We start from the raw sequence: 19,998 nt of genomic DNA, 5'->3' as shown, positions 1-19,998 counted from the left end.
TTGACGTTTCCCTGTTTGCCCAGTGAGGACGAAAATTTTTTTGTTACCAGCAATTGAATCCTGTGTATTCCTGACAATGTGAGGTTACTGACTGCTCCTTTACCACTGCTTTCTGAGACATGAAATAATAATTCCTGTGCCACTGCTGAATCTGGATACCATTCAGTGAGTCTGAAAGCCATCTGATTTTATACTGTTTTTGAGAAATTTCAATGTATTCTGATGTCAAATGCTTTTACGGATCTTCAAGTGCCCTATATGTTGTCCCCTGATATATTTGCCATAGTTGCCCTTTTGGTTGTGCTGCTTTGTCACCCTCTAAATCCAGTATTACTTGGAATAAGACATTTAAAAGAAGAATAGTAGCTTTTCTCTCTTTGTAATGCAACATTGGACTAATTATTCTTTATCAACACAAAAGCCTGTTCTTTTATGTAAGCCTCTTTTTTAATAAATTATATATAATTATGCATATTATGATCAAATATATTGTGTATTTAAATTGTACTGTGACGCAAATCCATGCAATGGTCCAGGCGAATGGCATAGAGAAATAGATCATTGCTGACGATCAGCCCTGACAAAGTGGCACTAAAAGACAGTTCTGTCAAAGACCTTGTTCTTGACAATGAAAACGTGAAAATCAACAGGTGAGGGTCAAACCCAGAGAGACAGTCTGATCAAACCCAAAGATGGCTCATTTTCTAGGTCAGAGGCAGGCAGAAGTCAAAACCAGGAAACAGTCCACTTCGACTAGATCAGATATCTGAGCCAGAATTAGTACCAAGACAATATTAAAATAGGAGAAGTCAGGTAAACAGGATTCCTCTGGCAAAACTAGGCAGAGACCCAGCATGAAAATGGAATTAAGATAAAATATACCAATTGAGCACCTTTAGCACAAGTCTTGTGAAGTCAAATTAAACTGTATAACACTCAACCCTATTACCTTGCTGAATGTGTGATTATATACCATCGCACATAAAAATGTCTTTATTTAGCTTAAGATGGCACAGTGCAGTTACAGAATTACCCTGGCATTGAAGTTTATGACAACTGTTTCTGTAGTGTGCGACCTGTGGTTTTTACTCATGCATACACGTATGATTTCTGATAGGGGAAGTGAGGAAAGGTCATTACCAACGGTAGAACAGAAACACACACACACACAGAGAGAGAGAGAGAGAGAGAGAGAGAGAGAGAGAGAGAGAGAGAGAGAGTTGTGTTGCTTGACAAATGAGGTTCATTCCACTTTTAGCATAGATCGCTGACAGTTGCATATGCCCGGTGCTTTTTTAAACAAAATATAAGTCACTAGTATTGTACTGAAAATAATGGACACTAAAGGGAAATATACAGAGACACCAATGTCCTTGGAGCAGTTTCACATCTCTGAGGATTATGGGTTTATTCTTCCTGAACCTCTGGTAAGTCATCGCACTTACTGTATAAGATTTAATACATTTTTTGTTTTGTTTTTAAACATTGTAATAAGAAAGTATTATATTGGTGTTTTATGCAATGTACAATATGATTTATATAATATAATATGACTAATATTAGTACAATGTTAGTTTCGTGCAATGTACAATATGCATTTGTAAAAATGTTAGACAAAGAAGCAATTTATTGCTCTCAAGTAAAGCTACAGTTTGTTTCATTACTTGTTAGTAACATACTGAAAGCGTCCAAGTTACTGAGCTGGTCGACATTTTTTAAACTATTCATTTGGACTCATATACAGTCAATATATTTAGACACAGTAAGACTGATTGTTTGTAAATGAAGCATTAGACTTTAACATTGTTTGCTTTCTGAGTGACCTTCATCTATTTGCTTTAATGGTAAATAGGTTAATATAAAACTTTGCTCCCGAAAGACGCTATTTCATCATATCAGCAGTGCATATTCAAGAAAGACGGATGGGATCTTAGAAAACTATCTAGACCTATTTAGTAGGATTTCAGTGTAGATTTAGTGTCAAGTGCAGTTATTTTTTTAGCTTCAAAGGTAGTGAATTGTTAACTTTGACTCACATTTACAGTAGTATCTGGGGTCATGCTTCTCTTTCAGTGATTGGTGTAAAACTCTGAAACCACCTCAAGAGACACCTTTGGACTCTGTACCCTGTTGTATTTAACTCTTTGGCTTAGAAAAAGCATGAATATATATATATATATATATATATATATATATATATATATATATATATATATAAAATTTGTTGTAAACTGAATATGCAGTATGTGCAGGATTTTCTTAAATGAAAGCACATTTGCATAACAGTGAATGTAATGAAAAATGATCAAGAATATATATTACTGTGTTATGGACTCATATCTACATTGTGTTTCAGAATGACCTTCCGTTATACTACAAGCCCTGGATGGACATTGCCAGAAATATGCCAGATCTCATCTCTTCCCATTCTTTGCGCCTCCGTATTCATAATGTATGATTTTTCATACTAAGTATACAGTCATGAAAGAGTCTTACCTACACAGAGAAAGAGTCATAAGCAACAAAATAACATTTTTATTTTGCATTTCAGTTCAGAATATAACCATTCTTCACTGTTTTGTGCTATTGTTACAGTATATATTAGTTAATTATATATTAATTTTATGAAACAAAATACTTTCATTTTCCTTTCTGTCTTTCTTTCCTTTAAGTTTATTTATAGGGACCACAAAGCCTATATGGGGATTTTATCATTTAACCCTCTCAGATTCAAATTATATTCCACTTACACAAATATATAATTTTTATGATAATCCTTTTTTATTGAATTTAATTTAAATCAATAGAATGTAAATGTAATTAATTATAGATAAAACATTTTTATTTTTATTTTGAATGTTTAATGTTTTTGAATTTCATTGATGGAAGCATATAACTCAAGTTAAACTGTGTATGATTAATGTGTACTAACTAATGTCACCTTTTAGCTTTATAAAAAAAAAAAAAAAAAGATTATCTAAATAGTTTTAAACAAGTATCAATTCTGCTATATTTTTCAGCCTTGTGACACATGCCATCATGCCTAATTTTAAATAAATTATTGTTATTTATTTTTCTTGATTTAAAACAAAAATTCTACAGTGTGGTATTTTGCTGTGAGACTGACTTATTAACATCCAGTTTAATAATCTTTTGTGAGGTACCCGGTAATAATTCAACACTAGGAAATGGTGATGGTGAGAATGGATGCAGGGTCTGAAAAAGGTTAATAATCCAATTACGATTGTTCCTGTGATTGTTTTGTGTTCTCAGATGCCTCTGTTGGAGACTCATTTGTTGCGGACACATTGTGAGCTGCGTTTGGCCCATCTGGCTTTGAGCATGATGACTATGGGTTATGTATGGCAGGAGGGAGAGAGAGAAACAGTAAAAGTACAACAATCATTTTTTATGCATTCCATACCACTAATAGGACTGAACTGCCGAAATGAACTGTTTGACTCTTTATGTTTGTCATGAACCTCCAGGTGCTTCCGCGGAGTCTGTCGGTGCCGCTCTGTGAGGTGTCTCAGAGACTGGGTCTGCCCCCGATTCTCATCCACGCTGACACAGTCCTCGCCAACTGGAGGAAAAGAGATCCAGATGGGTAAACTCACTGATCCATATTAATTTATTGGGTTATGATATGTGGTAATATTTTTCCCGTGCCCTGTTTTCACTAAGAAATAATTATTTAATTAGGATCAATACCAGCTATCAGTAGGCATTTCTATTCATCACAATGCTGGTGCAGGACCCCTAGTACTACTACAATTTAATTCAAATCTGCCAACTTTACCCAAGGTTGCTCAGTGGTTTGTTTTCCCAAAGTAAAGTTAACCAGCTATGGTACCAAGTTCTGTTGTTACTAATACAGTTCAATTATTTGGTGATTCCTGAAACCATATTTCTAACGAACATTCATAAACTGCATCACAAACTTGTGTGGTTGGAACAGCAGCTCTCATCCTGTGGTTAGAAAAATAGTTTCTGATTTAGTATGACATGTGGATTAAAATAGATCAAAATATGTAGTGCAACCTATGTCTTTCATTACATACAAATAAAAATGTAATATTGTATACTGTAGTTATAGTGTAGTTACAATATCTGTACAAAACACACATAGCCATGACCTCTTCCTGGTCATCACACCAGCATAAGCTTACTATTTCTGCAATATGTATACTACAAAGTTTGCACATTTTCACTTTACATGGATGACCTAATGATATACTGTCGTATCAAGGTGTCAGGGTTTGGTTTGTTAAAAAAGATTATTTAGAAAAAAAAAAAAAAACAGCTACATTTGAAATGTGATGTGTATTATAAAGGAAACTAACTGCTAATGGTAATTTTTTTTTTTTTTTTTTCACCAATAACTGGACACGGATTGTTCCCAGACCATTTTCCATGGAGTAAGTATTTTGAATGAATGAATTAACAGAAATGTGTGTAAAATGTTATTGATGTTTAGAACCAGCAGAGGGAGCCAGCTCATTATGATCAGTGTGGAATATGTAAATATGCTTTGTGTGAACTCCTTTTTAGTGCATGTGCAATTTCTGCCGAATTAGACACCACAAACAAACAAATAAATAAATAATAATAATCTTTGCAATACGTTGTAAACCACATGTTGATGTAAGTTGTGGCTAGTGCTTCTGAAGCATTGATCTGTCCTTCACGGTGACTGTTCTTGCTTCCTGTAAGGAACTTGGAGTTGTTGCTGACATTGCCTGGTGGGGAAAGTGTGAGAGGATTTTTTCTGGTGACACTGCTGGTGGAGTTGGCAGGTGTTCCTGGCCTGAAGGTCTTACACCCCTACAAAAGACACAGTTCACAGACAGAACATAATAGCCAAGCATTTGTTTCATATGGTAGTATTTATTGCATTACTTTGGTGTACAGTACCATGGAATCTGAATACACATTTAACAAGAGGCTTAAAACAATCACTCAGAAATTGCTATTACGTTTCAAAATTTACAAAAAAATGGCAAGTGACATATTGAATCAGACATGACATTTTGATGTAGAAAGTCTTAAATAGTACTGCACTGAACTCCAATCATTATTGTTTAATTTACTTTGAAAATAACTTTACAGTGTCGTATTATTTATTACATCACTGTACCCTGGTTATATTAGCTGTTTCTTTTTTCACAGTCTATCCTTGATGTCATCAATGGCATCCATTATAATGATGTTGCTATGGTCACCAAAGCTCTGGATGTTGTCAGTCAGGCCATAGACAGCATGAAACAGGCCTTTAAACTAATGCATGGTAATACTTTCAATTGAAAATAAAACATTTTTATTCAAATAGTTTAAATACTTCAAGTGGCAAATAAATGTTCACTATTTCAGAATATGTAGATCCCTCCATATTCTATGGCATTATTAGGATCTATCTGTCCGGGTAAGTCATACTGTGGGGTTTCATTCATTGCTTTTTTTAAATTTCCTTCAGAGTTCTTCTGAATCTATGAAAATATTCTTCTGTGTGTGTATGTTAGATGGAAAGATAATCCATCAATGCCAGACGGTCTCGTGTACGAGGGAGTTCAGGAGAAGCCAATGGAGTTTTCAGGTGGCAGTGCTGCTCAGAGTAGTATCTTACACTGCTTTGATGAGCTGCTGGGAGTCCAACATGAAGGCAGCAGCGGTAAGAAAACTACCAGTAATTGCTCTTGTGATTAGATCGTTCCCCGTTTAAAATTTTGCCTTATAGTTACAGTAATGATTATGTTGGATAGCATCAGGTTTTTTCCCAAACTTGTGGAGTCCATTCTTAAAGAACCAGGGGATCATTTCATTTGCAATATACATTTTTCAAGGCTTTTCAAACCCAAGAGGCCTTTAAATGGGTGTTTAATCTTACTTAATCTATGTTAAAATCTATTTGCGGTGTTTCGGTCATCTGTTTAGAATGCCTCTTGTATGTTTGCTGGTGGAGGGGTTCCAGGCATGTCAAACTTGAGGGAATACCTCAGGGCAGACCCAGGACATGCTGGAGGGATTATATCTCTTGGCTGGCCTCAGAACACTCTGGGATCCCTCAGGATGAAATGGTGTGCATGGCCAGGGAAAAGGACAAATGAGTGTCCTTACTCAGCCTGTATAATGTATAAATTATCTTTATTTCAATTGAATGTATAATCATTTTCTGTGTCATACACGGTACACATCGTGTCACCATCACACCCTTGCTTTTCCACCGGCCAATGTGCCCTTAGAACAAGTGTCCAGGCATGTCGTTGTCAAGACAGATGTCTCTAATATGGGCTGGGGTGCTAAGTGCAACAGGCAGGAAGCTTCGGGGTGCTGGACAGGACCTTGAGTGCTTTGGCATATAAAAAGATGCTGGTAGTGCATCTAGCCTTGCGGAAGTTCTGGCCGCTGCTTCTAGACAAGCACGTGTTGGCTGTTTAAAATATCAACTGACAGGGGGGTGTACGATCACGTTGCATATCTCAACTCGACTCCTCTGGAGTCTGACACAGCTCAATTTCCTGCAGTGCACACCTTCCACATCCATCCCCAGATGGTTCAGGTGATCTGGAGCCGATTCGGGGGAGTTTAGGTAGACCTATTTGCTTCCCACAAGTCCTCCCACTGCCATTTGTATTATTCACTTACCCAGGCCCTGCTGGGAGTGGATGCACTGGCACAGAGCTGGCCTCGGGCTCTATGCAAGTATGCGTTTTCCCAGTGAGCCTGCTCGCACAGACACTGTGCAAGGTAAGGGAGTATGAGGAACATGTCCTCTTGGTTGCGCCTTACCGGCCCACCCTGACCTGGTTTTTGGAATGCATGCTCCTTGCGACAGCCCCTCCCTGTTGCATCCCCTTGAGGAGGACCTCCTTTCTCAGTGGCTGGCTCCACCATATGGCACCCACGTCCAGAACTCTGGAACCTCCATGTGTGGCTTCTGTATGGTATGCAGCAGACCTAGATAACCTACCACCATTGGTGGTATACACTATAACTCAGGCTAGAGCTCCCTCTACGAGGCATGCTTATGCCTTGAAGTGGAGTATGTTCCTGAATTGGTGTTCTTCTCACCAAGAAGACCCCCAGAGATTAGAGTTGTGCTTTTGGAGCCTAGAATATTACCCTCCACCTTGAAAGTGTATGTCTCTGATATCACAGCACATAATGATGCAGTGGACGGCTGTTCCCTGGGAAAGCATGACCTGATCATAAGGTTCCTGAGGGGTGCCAGAAGGTTGAATCCTTCTAGGACACCTCTGGTACCCTCCTGGGATCTCTCTAATGTCCTGGCTGGACTTCAGAGGGGTCCCTTTAAATCACTTTATTCAGTTGAGCCATATTTCCTGTCTCTTAAGACTGGTCAAGACTGTGCTCCTGATCACACTCACTTCCATCAAGAGGGTCGGGGACCACCAAACATTATCGGTAAGTGAAGAGTACCTTGTGTTCAGGCCAGCCTGCTCTCACGTTGCCCTGAGACCCTGGCTTGGATATGTGCCCAAGGTTCCCACAACTCCCTTCCGAGATCAGGTGGTGAACCTGATTCTAGAGCTGTAATCAGGCTTTAAAAGTTAGGCCCGACAAGACCCGAGCACGACAGGTTTCGGCCCGAGCCCGACAAGTACATTTAGATTGGAAGCTTTTTTAAAGCCCGAACCCGTTTACAGCCCGACATTATTCAAATGTGCGCACGCACACAGCTCTTTTGCCTTTTGTCAACAATGAGTCCTTTATTCATGTTTTAAAACAATGTACTCATAACTAACGTAAACAAGACCACTTGGAAGTTGGAATAAAGATATAAAATAAGTCCTCTGTGACATCGTAACATCTCAGCATTCTAAACATAGGCTCATTTAACCTATAAATAGACCAATGCACCAATAAAAACGAGTAATTTAAAAAAAAAAAAAATTAAGATACATTTTAAATTAAGATGGGTATTTGGCAATAACGAAATTAAGATAAAGGCACCGCCGGATGTGCTTCACACTAGCAGATGATATTTAATAAAAGAATAATGCCAACATTAGCGTAAATACTCTGTCAACATTATGCATTTAAGACTCAATTAATATTTAGTTATCATTTGAAAAAACCTTTACTCGCAGAGATTAGGCTAGGTCTACATGTTTTTGTGGAGGAAAATTATTGAATCCACTGTAGATGTCTTCAGCGCGCTCCTGCGCTCACTGATGGTGCGTCATTATTCTCATTATAAACATGGTCAAAACTCTTCCACACCTCGGAGTTTTCTTTAGTTGCTGGTGCAACCAAAACATAATCACCAGAGGCAAGCCTCCGTCACAGTTGCTCAGCATTCATTTTCGCATCTTTCTCGCGCTAATCGAAACACATCACATGACCGCTCGTTTACCTCGCAAACCAGAGCGCAAGCCCGAGCCCGGCCCGAGCCCGGCCCGAGCCCGCATAAGATGATAGAAATTAAGCCTGAACCCGACGGGCAAAGATCTTCAGCTCTACCTGACTCCCTTTCACATGGGGATGCGAGCACCTTTCTTCTTCCAGTAGATTTTTCCTGGTTGCCAAACCCTAGTTGAACATCCTCCAGCACCCCCCGCAGTCAGACTTGGCGGAGCAGTCTGACGCCAGAACCAGTACTGGTGTTAGCATGTCGGGAATCCAGTCAGCCACTGTACTGGGCTAGGTGTCCATATGGCTTGATTCCCTATTGGTAATCCCATATATGTATTCTTCCACGGTAAGGTGACCTTCTCCAACAGCGATGACCTCGACATAACATGTCAGTTCCCTCCATCAGGGAACAAGGGTTACATATGTAACTGAGAGGTTTAAAATGAATGTTTGCTTTTTACTACTACATACATCAAGACATGCCATTGTATTTGAATATTTTTATTATATTTAAATATGTTTAAAACAGGAGCCTTCCTGAGAAGAATGAGGGACTACATGCCGCCCTCTCATAAGCATTTCATTGAAAACATCTCTAGTCAACCATCTCTGCGCAGCTTTGTGCTTCAGCAAGCGGATGAAGGTCTAACACGCGCATTTGATCTGTGTGTGGCTCGCTTGGTAGACTTTAGGAATTTCCACATCAACACTGTCACTCGTTTCATCACTATCCCGGCCTCCCGTGCCAAACAGCTCCGTGCCAACAAGCAGGGTATGACCGAAGATCTGGATGCGATCAGAAGAGCACCAACAGCACTGGAGGAAAGAGGTACTGGAGGGTCAGGGATCATCACCTTTCTGAAGACAGTGCGTGATGAAACCAAAGAAATTTCCATCTCGCAGTGCACTAATGGGAACCAAGTTTTGCCAGACCGATCAATGACAGAAATACAGAAGGCTGCATCTGAGCTCACAACAGAATGATAATAGCACCAAAGTATTATCACCAAAGTAAATCATGCAATATGCTAAAAGGGGTTTTATAGGTCCTAACATATGTAATTTAGGGTGAGATTACAATTATAGACAGCAGTAATTCCCATTTACTGTATAATACAAACAAACACTGACTCCCTCTTTACTTACTTTAGTAAGGGCTTAATTCAAACTCTCTTTAACAATGTGACTCCTGAATAATGAGGATATATTTGTGTTTCCTCACATTTTTAAAGACAAAATTTAAGGGCATAATTTGGGTTTAAAAGTAAGCACTAAATCATTAAAAAAAAAATCCAGATTTGATACATGAAGAATTTAAAGGGATAGTTCACTCAAAATAATGACAATTCTGTCATTAATTACTCACCCTCCTGTTGTTTCAAACCCATGAGACCTTTGTTCATTTTCAGAACACAAAAGAATATATATTTGATGAAGTCCGAGAGCTTTCTAACCCTGCAGGCAGCAAGGGCACTACCTTGTTCAAAGTCCAGAAAGGTAGTAGCAACATTATTAAAAAGTTCCATGTGACATTAATGGTTCAACCTTAATTTTATGAAGCTACAAGAATACCTTTTGCACTCAAAGATGATAATGCATGGGTGCCGTGCTGTTGACACAGGAGTTGGCATTCTGTCATAGAACCTGGATGTGCTGTGCCTTGTTTACAAGCAGAGAAATGGACAATCATGCATCATAGTGCTGTCATAAAAGCATGTTGAAAACTGACAAGGAAGAGAAAAAATTGTTGAATAAAGTCATTATTTTTGTTTTCTTTGCAGAAAGAAAATACGCAGAAAGTATTCTTGTAGTTTCATAAAATTACAGTTGAACTGATATCACATGGACTATTTTAACTAGGTCCTTATTACCTTTCTGAGCCTTGAACGTGGTAGTTGAATTGTTGCAGGGTCAGAAAGCTCTCAGATTTCATAAAAAAAATATCTTAATTTGTGTACTGAAGATGAACGAAGGTCGTATGGGTTTGGAACGATATGAGAGTGAGTAATTAATGAGAGGTTTTTCATTTTTGGATGAACTATCCCTTTAAGCACAAAATATGACACTATATAACAAAATATAACTATGTTGGATGTTTCATTGCTAAGCCCTAACAAACAAGACTTGGTAAGACACAAACTCCTCAGATCTTAATGTCAGTGTGTATATTTATAACATGACAAACAATCCTGATTTAAAGGGTTAATATAGATCACATCTAAATTTAAGACATTTGAAACAACATGACAATTGAATTGCAACATGAATATACAACATGAATTGTTTGATTTTACTTCCAAAGGTGTATTTTTCTTTTACTTTTTAAAAACCTATGCATAATATGTGCTATAAATAAATAGTGATAAATAAATAGTTTAATTAAAAAAAATAAAACAGCTGTTGAGTTGGAATTGAAATGGAGTGGAGGTTTGGACAATATTTTAGACAATATTGTGTCTAGAACAAATCACTTAATATTAACTATAACTGAACTGTTGTATACATTTCATATCACATTTGCAATTGTGTAACATCAAAATTATTGCTTATGCTATTACATTATTACAGTGCTATTAACATTGTACCTTATTTGTCTCTAAAATGTGCATATTAGTACCTTAAAGGGGGGGTGAAATGCTCGTTTTCACTCAATATCCTGTTAATCTTGAGTACCTATAGAGTAGTATTGCATCCTTCATAACTCCAAAAAGTCTTTAGTTTTATTATATTCATAAGAGAAAGATAGTCTGTACCGATTTTTCCCGGAAAAACACGACCGGCTGGAGGCGTGACGTGTGGGCGGAGCTAAAGAATCACGAGCGCGAATAGGCTTTTGCGTTGAGAGCATGTGGAAGCTGTGACATTACGTGAGGGAAAACCCATCATTCAAAACAAACCATTGCTTACAGTCAGATTCAGGCGTTTATTTATGATCCAGAATCAGATCCAGAGGCTGAAACTGAACGAGAGCAGCAGCAGCAACGACTCGCTCCAAGCGGGGCTCGAACCCGGGTCTCAGGCATGGAGGGCAGAGATATCTGCCTAACAAGGAGGCAGAAATATTTTAAGCAGTTTTACTCACCGCCTGCGGTTCCAACACACGATCGTGGCCCTTTTTCGTTGGGATTGCATCATCCTTAAGAAATAAACGATGTGCAAATCCGGCGTCAAACTGGGCCTTGTTTGTAAAACAAGCATCTTCGAAATGCAGGGAACAAACAAAAACACTTGCACAACTCCGTTGATGCTCTGTAAAAATAAACTCCATCCACTGGTCCCTTAATGCTGTTTCTCTTTTGGTAATCTGTGCAGGGTTGTCTTGCCCTGGCAACCAAAAACACACTTCTTTTGTGACATTTCGCGATGCTCTCGCTCTGATCAGTGAAGTCTGTTGTGCTCTCAGTGCTCTGCTATACGGGAGCGCGCGCTTTTCCGGGAGAAGTGCCCTTAGGACCCATATAAGGAAATTCCGCTCCATCTAACGTCACACAGAGCCATACTCGAAAAAAAACTTTCCGAAACTTGTGACAAACCGGAAGAGGTATTTTTGGAACAGAAATACTCCTTCAAACGTACAACTTAATTTTTGAAACTTTGTCCATGTTTAGCATGGGAATCCAACTCTTTAACAGTGTAAAAAACTCAGTATGCATGAAATAGCATTTCACCCCCCCTTTAAGCCTTGTTTCCACTGAGCAGTATGGTACAGTACAGGACAATATGTGACCATGGACCACAAAACCAGTCTTAAGTGTAAATTTTTCAAAATGTAAAATTAGATATAATTGATTTTTGACTAAACGAAAATCAATGATTTTGACCCATACAATGATTTTTTGGCTATTGCTAAAAATATAACCCAGCGACTTAAGACTGGTTTTGTGGTCCAGGGTCACATATGGTTTGGGATGGTACACCATGATAAGGCTTGTATTTCCACCACCAATAGTACCCTTACTTGATAGGCGTAGTGTGTGGTGGAAAGTAGCGAACAACATCATTCAAGCATTAAGAATATGCATGAGCAGCATGGCAGAACAAGTAAAAGAGACACTTCATTCCCCTTGTAGCATGTGCAAGTATAGATTCTCTGTCAACCAATCAACATTCTACGGTGAGTCTAGCTCCACTATTTAGATACCAGACTACTGTGCTGTGTACCCCAACGGAAGGGCCCCAAAAATGTGGTACGTTACAGTTTGCTACTTTAAAAACATTCACAACTTCTGACAATGGAATAGGTAATATTTGCTAACCGTACTGTACTGAACCATACTGTGGTGTGCTTCCCGTACAATGATGTAACTCACTGATTAACCACCATAGTACAATGTGTTGTTGTGGAAACTAACTAGCCATTTATGACTGTTTCCCAAACACGGTCACATATCCGTCATTTGAACCACATTAGATCAACAATTTAGGGCCTTTGTAAATGACATCACACACATGTGGTGGAGTAATAACTTCTAAATAATTGATTCAACATCTTTGAGATACTGCTGTATTAAACATGGCACCTGATGACTAATGTTTTGTTTCCTGTCATTTCGCTTTATTTTATGTTTGATTCATCGCAGGGTTTCTCTTACGTCATACTATGTGGTTGCCTTAGGCATTTGAGACCAATCACGGAAAGTAAACACAAGTCGGTTCTGGGGCATTTTGAGTTATTCGCAGATTCTGAAAGTGTAGTCTCCAAGCTTTCCAACGATGTGTAACACATGGAAATCTGATAATATTTGGAGAAGTTGTGGCCATTTGAATGTAAGCACTCAAAAAAGCTCAAAAAGCAGAAAATAGCCTCTGAAGATTGTGCAGTTCTCACTGCTGCGAATCACAATGGGGCTCATTTACATCTCATTTAGATAAGCCATACCCCCTGCATAGCAACGACAGACACAACAGGAAAAATCAGACCGCATACTATTAATAATAAAGGAGAATGTGCATTGTAAATGTCAGTAATTTATCTTTTTTGACTTTTATAAAAATGATTTAGAGGCTGAAATATGTGAGTTTTATCTTTTTATAAAAAAAAAAGATATTGATGCTAATTTTATTTGTTATTTGCTGGTTTTCTACATAAAACTTGGTGAATTAATTTCATTGTGTAGCATTAGGACTTTTTTAACAGGATTCTGTGATAACCGATGAGCTAGCTTATAACAATATGTAGATATGGGAAGAGATATATGAGATAATGAGATAACGTGTACGTGTTTTTAGAATGAACACAAAACGACAAACTTTGATGTTTATGGAAACTCACCCCATAAGAAACAGAAGTATTCTCACAGATCTCGATGCCTCCAATCAAATTAGTCGTTCGGGCACACTTTCTCTTTGACGGGGTCTTCTTTGTGGATGTAACCATCTCCAAAGTTTGCACTGTGCGTCTGTTTGCCTCTAAATGTTATAGATTTTCCCCATTTCTCTGTCTTTATCTTCATTGAATGTTATTATCGATATAGCCTCTGATATCTTGCGGTCCAACTCGTCTGATGCCAGTCCAATACATTCTTCCTCGTCATCATCTTCGCTCAGTTGTAGATTAGGGATATTACAGTCTTATTATGCCGCTTTCATCGTCGCTCAGATCGTCTTCAGAATCAGTGAGCACTTGTTTATAAGCATCTGGCTTGTCTTCAAGTACTTCAAAACATTTTCGGTGTAATGGCCACGGTTCAGCTCTTCTGCGTTCATCTTTGCGGGGTACATCTTCATTGAATTTTGACATCAGCTACAGCCGGCTGCATATGTGACACCCTGTACTTGTAGTCACAGGAATAATTTGTTTTATTTTCCCATATGTTTAATTATTTAATTTCTGTTTATAAAGTTGTTTACTGTTATTAGGGTTAATGGTGATGCGTGATAGGGCCCATTGTTTGTGTTTATGAAAAAGCTGATTCATTCGTGGGTGTTTTGCGTTAGGCCTTTAATATAAGACCATCCAAATTGTTAGAGGCTCCAACACACTGAATACCCAAAGTAATGTAATGTTTATTGTGTTTATAGTCTTATAATTGAGTTTGTAGCATGTAAAGTGATGTATTGAGCAATTGCCATACATGTTAAAATATCTATATATACCTTTTAAATATTATATGCTGTTATTGTTTTGATATGATGTTTTAATGATCTTCCTTCCGTTTAAGTATATTTGCTCTATATAGTAATTCAGTTTCAATGTTTATATATTGTGCAATTAATGGTTCGCTCAACTTTTTAGTTATACAGTGGCTTATAACATTTTTGCACATACAAGGGAGACTGCAATGTATAGTGATGTAAAGGAAGGAGATACTGAGTTATATGACAGAAATACAGATTGAGTGTAAGAAAACTTGTACAAGCCTTATGCAACACGTTTATTAGTGTTTGGGTTGAGTCACATGCAAGGTGACCTAAGATATTGTGATTAAATTATACAACAAATATATGAAAAATGATACAATCTTTGACTTGTTATAATAAATGATTACAAGAGCGACTCCATGACTAAAAGCAGCAAAACTGTGTCTCTCCTTGTTTATTTAAACAGAAAACTTACTGCAGCACCTCTAGTCAGACGCAGGGTGTGCTACACATACTAAGTAGCCACGCTTCCCTCGGAGGGCGGGGGCAATAACAAAAGAAACAAAAGCCGGCTTATCCAGTATGGAAATACATACAGACAATGAAACGCCCCTACTGCGTGCTAGAATCTCCGACAAACAACCTGATTTCAACCTCAAATTGTACGCTTTTAAATATACGAATACTGCTATCTCAAACACGGAGAGGCTTCTTTGTGATCTCAACTAACAGATTCTGCAAAAATATGAAAATCACCAATTTAGAAAAAAAAAAAAACGCTTCTTTCTCATTTTGCTCGAAAGTTGTGCGGCCGACTTGTGTCACTGGTTTCTGTGACGGGTCACATTTATGCATATTCACACTCTTCAAAAACGGTGCGTATTAAGGATTGTCTTTATAGAATAAAATGTATGCATACCGTATTTACATACCATAGTACATACCAGGAAGCAGATGGCAAAGTTATGCGCCAATCAGAAAGGTTGTTTATCTTAAACATTTACATATCAGGTAATTTTCCCCTCCCCTGCTGATAGTCAATGTCCTCAGTGCCTACCAACACAGTTTACTCTTAAAACCCCCAAAACATGTTGCTTTCTGCATTTCCACCGCTGTTTAAAGTACCGGGAAGATTAAGACACGCTCCTCAATACAAAGTATACTGATTTTGGACTTGCATCCTCTGTATTTCAGACTTTGCGCAATCAACTCAGAAGTGTGATGTCTGCTATGATGCAAATCCGGTAATTCTGCAAACAGCAGCGTACTTGATAACATCAGTCAGCTCACCTTGACCACTGCAATTTTCCTCACTGTATATTTACAATAAAATTAAAAAGGATATCAAATACTACTGCCTCTTCTCATTTTTCATTTAAACATAATAATAGCCACAGAAATGTACTTAGTTTAGGGAAATGTGTATATGTACAACTATTACAATTACACAAGATATTATATCAATTGCCTCTTTATTTTTATTTTAACATATAGAAAAATTTAATACAGACCAAAGATTACCTGTTAGATTTACCCAAAACTAATTATATTTTATGTTTAACCACTAAAGAGACGTCAGAGCCAGCAGCAAATGTCAGAAGCACAAGAGACTGCTTTCGGTGGATACATGAGCACTGAGCTCCCGTTGATCATGTGGAGCTGACCATCTCCAAAACTGGCGAAACACATTTTTAAATAGGCGCTGTCTTTATAAATAAACCGCAGATTTGAGTTTTAAACAACTACATTATTGCATGAAATACTTTTAAAATTATATTTCATGACACATAACAGTAATATTTTGAAAATGATCTGAATAATGGTGGTTGAACCCAACCAATGCTGCGTGAAACCAACCAATCATCATGTTTAGTGCCCAAGTCCCGCCCCCGAAAGTTCCGGAACTTTGAAAAAGTACTACCTCGCCACCAGGGACTTTCTGAGGGGCATTTTTTTTTACCTGGAACTTAGTTCCTGGTTCCTGCGGTGGAAACATACCGAGTACCAGCCCAAAGTCCCAGGTTCCTGGGTAAAGTTCTTGTGGTGTAAACGCAGCTATAGGTAACCTTTTAGGATTAGTAGGCATCCCAGCTTCTATTCTCCATGTCCTTTGTGGCTCAAGACTTGATACATTTAACTGGGTACTACTTTCTCTTTTCTTTCTAGGTACAGGTATAGGCTTCAACATAGGCACTTCCACAGGTAAGTCAATACCTTCCGACTTTAATCCAACAAACTCTGGCTTTGCTTCAAGAGCTTCATTAGAAACCTCTCCACTCTCAAATCTTGGAGAAGGAGCCTCATACATTGCCTCCCTCTGATCTCCAGTACTATTTTCTGATTAAACAATGGGTGGTTCTGGTCTTTCCAGGACAGCATTAAAGACTGGTGCTTCTCTTGGAGATTGGCCCCTCCCACCAGCACACACTCTACATCCAGTGGCAGCACCTCCTTTTCCAACAGTAGCTGCATTTAGATGGACCCTACCAATCAAATCGGGACTAGAATCAAATAGGACTAGAAGCACAATAACAAAAAAATAAGTCACATGTAACCACGTAATTTGGATTGAACTGGCCAGGTCCAACAAAAATGTTGATCAGATTTAAGGGGTGGTTTATTCCTTTTGTAATCGGTGTGAAAGAACATGTAAATACTTGATCGAATTGAAAATGGAAGGTACTGCACATGCACAGGGTGTCATGATACAAGAGGCAGAAGCAAAAATGCAAGTAAACACTTTATCACGAGTAGAATAAGACACAGAGAAGTACTGGAGCTTGGGTGGGCTGGTGGTGCAGGGACTAGATGGTCAGCGTGCTGGTGAAGACAGGTGACGGTGAACATCCAGACGAGACGACGAATACCACAAGGACAAAGAACAGGAACTAGGAACCGGAACAGGACTGGAACAGCACACAACAAACACTGTGGACACCAAAACAATGATCTGACAAAGAGAGGAGAGTGCGATGAGTTTTTGTAGGTGAGTGAATTGGCAGCAGCTGGTGCAGTGAATGAGATCTGCTGGCTTGCTGATCAGCAGTAATGAGCGGTCACGCCCACTAACACACAGAACAACAAATACATGGGACACGAAGAAACCAGTGAATTCATGAACCGTGACAGTACCCCCTCTCCTAAGAACGCCTCCTGGCGTTCCTTACCTGTCGATTGTAATCATCAATAAGGGAGTGATCCAGGATGTCTCTAGCAGGAACCCAACTTCTCTCCTCTGGACCGTAACCCTCCCAGTCCACAAAGTACTGGAATCCGTATCCCCTTTGGACAGGCGGATTAATATGGGAATTAAACACAGGCTTTACACTCAAACAGAGATAGGCCCGTGGTACTGGTACTGGTAACGAATTGTGGGCGTACTCCACCATTGACAGTTGCTGGCTCCTTTATTTATCCTTTAGTTGTTGTTATTCTTTATTTAGCGTTCATGTAAATACTGAGGTTAGATCTGTGCATCCCTTCAATCTGTCGATAATGTGATAACACATACTGTTCTACCTCCACTGCTGGGCAATACACGATTTCTTCTTGCTGTGCCACTCTGTTGGCTGCTTTTCTCTCAGCATACACTTTTGGTTATGGAACAAAATGCCTGACTAAATTGGGTGAATACATCTCTCACCACAAGGACATTCTCATTCTAGTAGTAAAATTCACTGCAATAACTTCCTGTGGTCATGAAGTTAAGAACGGGGTCCAGGGTGCTTGGATCTTAGGCTGAGGCACCTTCGCCAACACATACCTCTGACAATTTTTCACCCAAATTTTCATCCTTGTACATACCGTAGTACCATCGTACATTATCAAGCTAAGTGTTTGTCCTATGCCCTGGTGCCCTAGTTGATCACATACACTTTTCAGATCCTGCTCCATCAAGAATGCAGGTAACAGCATCTGATGGCACTCTCTAGTGTGAACATTTTCAGCTACACGATACAAGTGTCCATCTTTCTCTTTGATTTTCTTGCACTGTTTTAATAGGGACAGCACTTGCTTGTACAACTATATCCTCTGAGTTGGCTTTTTCTTCTGGATCCAGAATTACCTAAACATGCTAAGAGTTGCATTGGTCTCCTGGAACTTACAGAGTTCGGCTTTGGAGTATCCTGGCAAGGTAGGAGTGTTCTTACAGTTACTGTCAACTTTGGCTGCCATGGATGCTTGCAGCTGCTGAACTTGGCAGCACTCAATCACTACTGCTACCAGATTTGGCCCTAGAAGTGTCCCTGTTCTGAGTCAGTTACAAATGGCAACTCTGGGTCTCTAATTGTCCTGGACTGTCCTGCTGTTATTCAGGGCTGTAGAGGTCCTTTCTAGGTGCTGATCCACCATCTGGTCTGGATACGTACTGGATCTGGGTGACTGCAGTGACCCTCTGATCTGGATACAGACCGGATTTGTTGGCTACGGTGACCTCGAAAGAGAGAAACAGACTAATATTAGCGTAGATGCCATTCTCCAAACAATGTAGTAAAGACATTGTGTGTTATGGGAAGTGTTCCCGGTTCTGGTTTTCCTAATTAATGCAGCCTAAAGAAAAGATTTGAATATTAAAAAAGTTTTGTAGGACAACCATAAAGTTTGCATCTCTCTGATTTCCTGTACAATATAATTTTTTTTATTTTTTTTTTATTTTTTTCAGAAAATAAACCTCCATGGTCATTAAAATTTCATGATCCTTACACATTTTGTTCATCATGATAATCATCACGATTAACAATGAACACAGTTTTTATCAATTTTGAAGGCTAAATACAATTGACTGAAAAAGCTGAAGCTAGTCTATAAACAAACAGCCATCCTAGTCACATGACTTAAACGTCACATCAGTAAGCCTCTGATAGCTCTTTTAGTTTTTATTTTAAAACATTTGCATTAAAAATTTGCGTCAGAATAGTTTGCAAGACTGTTTATAGCCCCGAAGAGGCTGTGAATGTGACTAGCAAGTAGATGAGTTTATCTGTTCACTCTAGAGAGAGCAAGTATTATTCAGAGTATCGAATGGCTTAAAAAGACTTAAAAAAAGATGAGCAAATTATACTTGTATATTTTTGTCATGCAACAATGACCCAATTAGGCAAGTGACAGTTCTGTGAACTGTCCCAGAATGCAAGTGAAAGTTTTGAATCACAGTGTGGAGCAGATTTTGTGGTGCAGATGAGATGCATCAATGAGAAGCTGATTTGAGAGAGTGAAATAGAGAAGACGCGGTACGGCTTAATCGCTCACGCTGTTTTCAAATGACTGATTTTATCTTAAATATCTTTTGTGTGGATTTATTTATTCATCTGAATATCCTTTATTTTAAATTTGAAAACTGCAGGAATGAGTAAAACTATGTGGTATACACAATCCACCACTGAAATTCAGGACCTGATTAAATATAATATTATAATACATAGATTTGTGAAATGAAATCACAGCTTTAAAATTTTTTCTTTTAAAATCTTTTCCAGGTTATGACTGAACGAACCCTAATACAAGCAACTGATGCATGATTAATTACTTAAACTGGTTCAGCAA

At 38.6% G+C, this 19,998-nt stretch overlaps 1 protein-coding gene across 1 annotated transcript; it reads left to right on the top strand.

Moving 5' to 3' along the window:
- Window positions 1-1,231: 1,231 nt before the first annotated feature.
- LOC128018248 (indoleamine 2,3-dioxygenase 2) lies at window positions 1,232-12,904 on the top strand. The gene is made up of 10 exons (XM_052603641.1): window positions 1,232-1,427; window positions 2,357-2,452; window positions 3,274-3,393; window positions 3,489-3,607; window positions 4,404-4,418; window positions 4,714-4,813; window positions 5,170-5,287; window positions 5,371-5,422; window positions 5,520-5,668; window positions 8,903-12,904. The coding sequence occupies exons 1-10, from the start codon at window positions 1,335-1,337 to the stop codon at window positions 9,355-9,357; spliced, it is 1,317 nt and encodes a 438-aa protein (XP_052459601.1). The 5' UTR covers window positions 1,232-1,334; the 3' UTR covers window positions 9,358-12,904.
- The last annotated feature ends 7,094 nt before the right edge of the window (window positions 12,905-19,998 follow it).

The sequence above is a fragment of the Carassius gibelio genome, chromosome A8, assembly GCF_023724105.1.
Source record: "Carassius gibelio isolate Cgi1373 ecotype wild population from Czech Republic chromosome A8, carGib1.2-hapl.c, whole genome shotgun sequence".
In the NCBI taxonomy this organism is placed as follows: Eukaryota; Metazoa; Chordata; class Actinopteri; order Cypriniformes; family Cyprinidae; genus Carassius; species Carassius gibelio.
The sequence above is the reverse complement of the archived record's forward strand: the minus strand, read 5'-3'. Positions and strand labels throughout refer to the sequence as shown.

Bases quoted from the DNA above. Each gene is read 5' to 3' on its own strand.
- LOC128018248 (XM_052603641.1), top strand. From the start codon at position 1,335: ATGGACACTAAAGGGAAATATACAGAGACACCAATGTCCTTGGAGCAG. The intron at 1,428-2,356 runs GTAAGTCATCGC...ATTGTGTTTCAG, and splicing joins TTATTCTTCCTGAACCTCTG to AATGACCTTCCGTTATACTA. The intron at 4,814-5,169 runs GTCTTACACCCC...CTTTTTTCACAG, and splicing joins CAGGTGTTCCTGGCCTGAAG to TCTATCCTTGATGTCATCAA.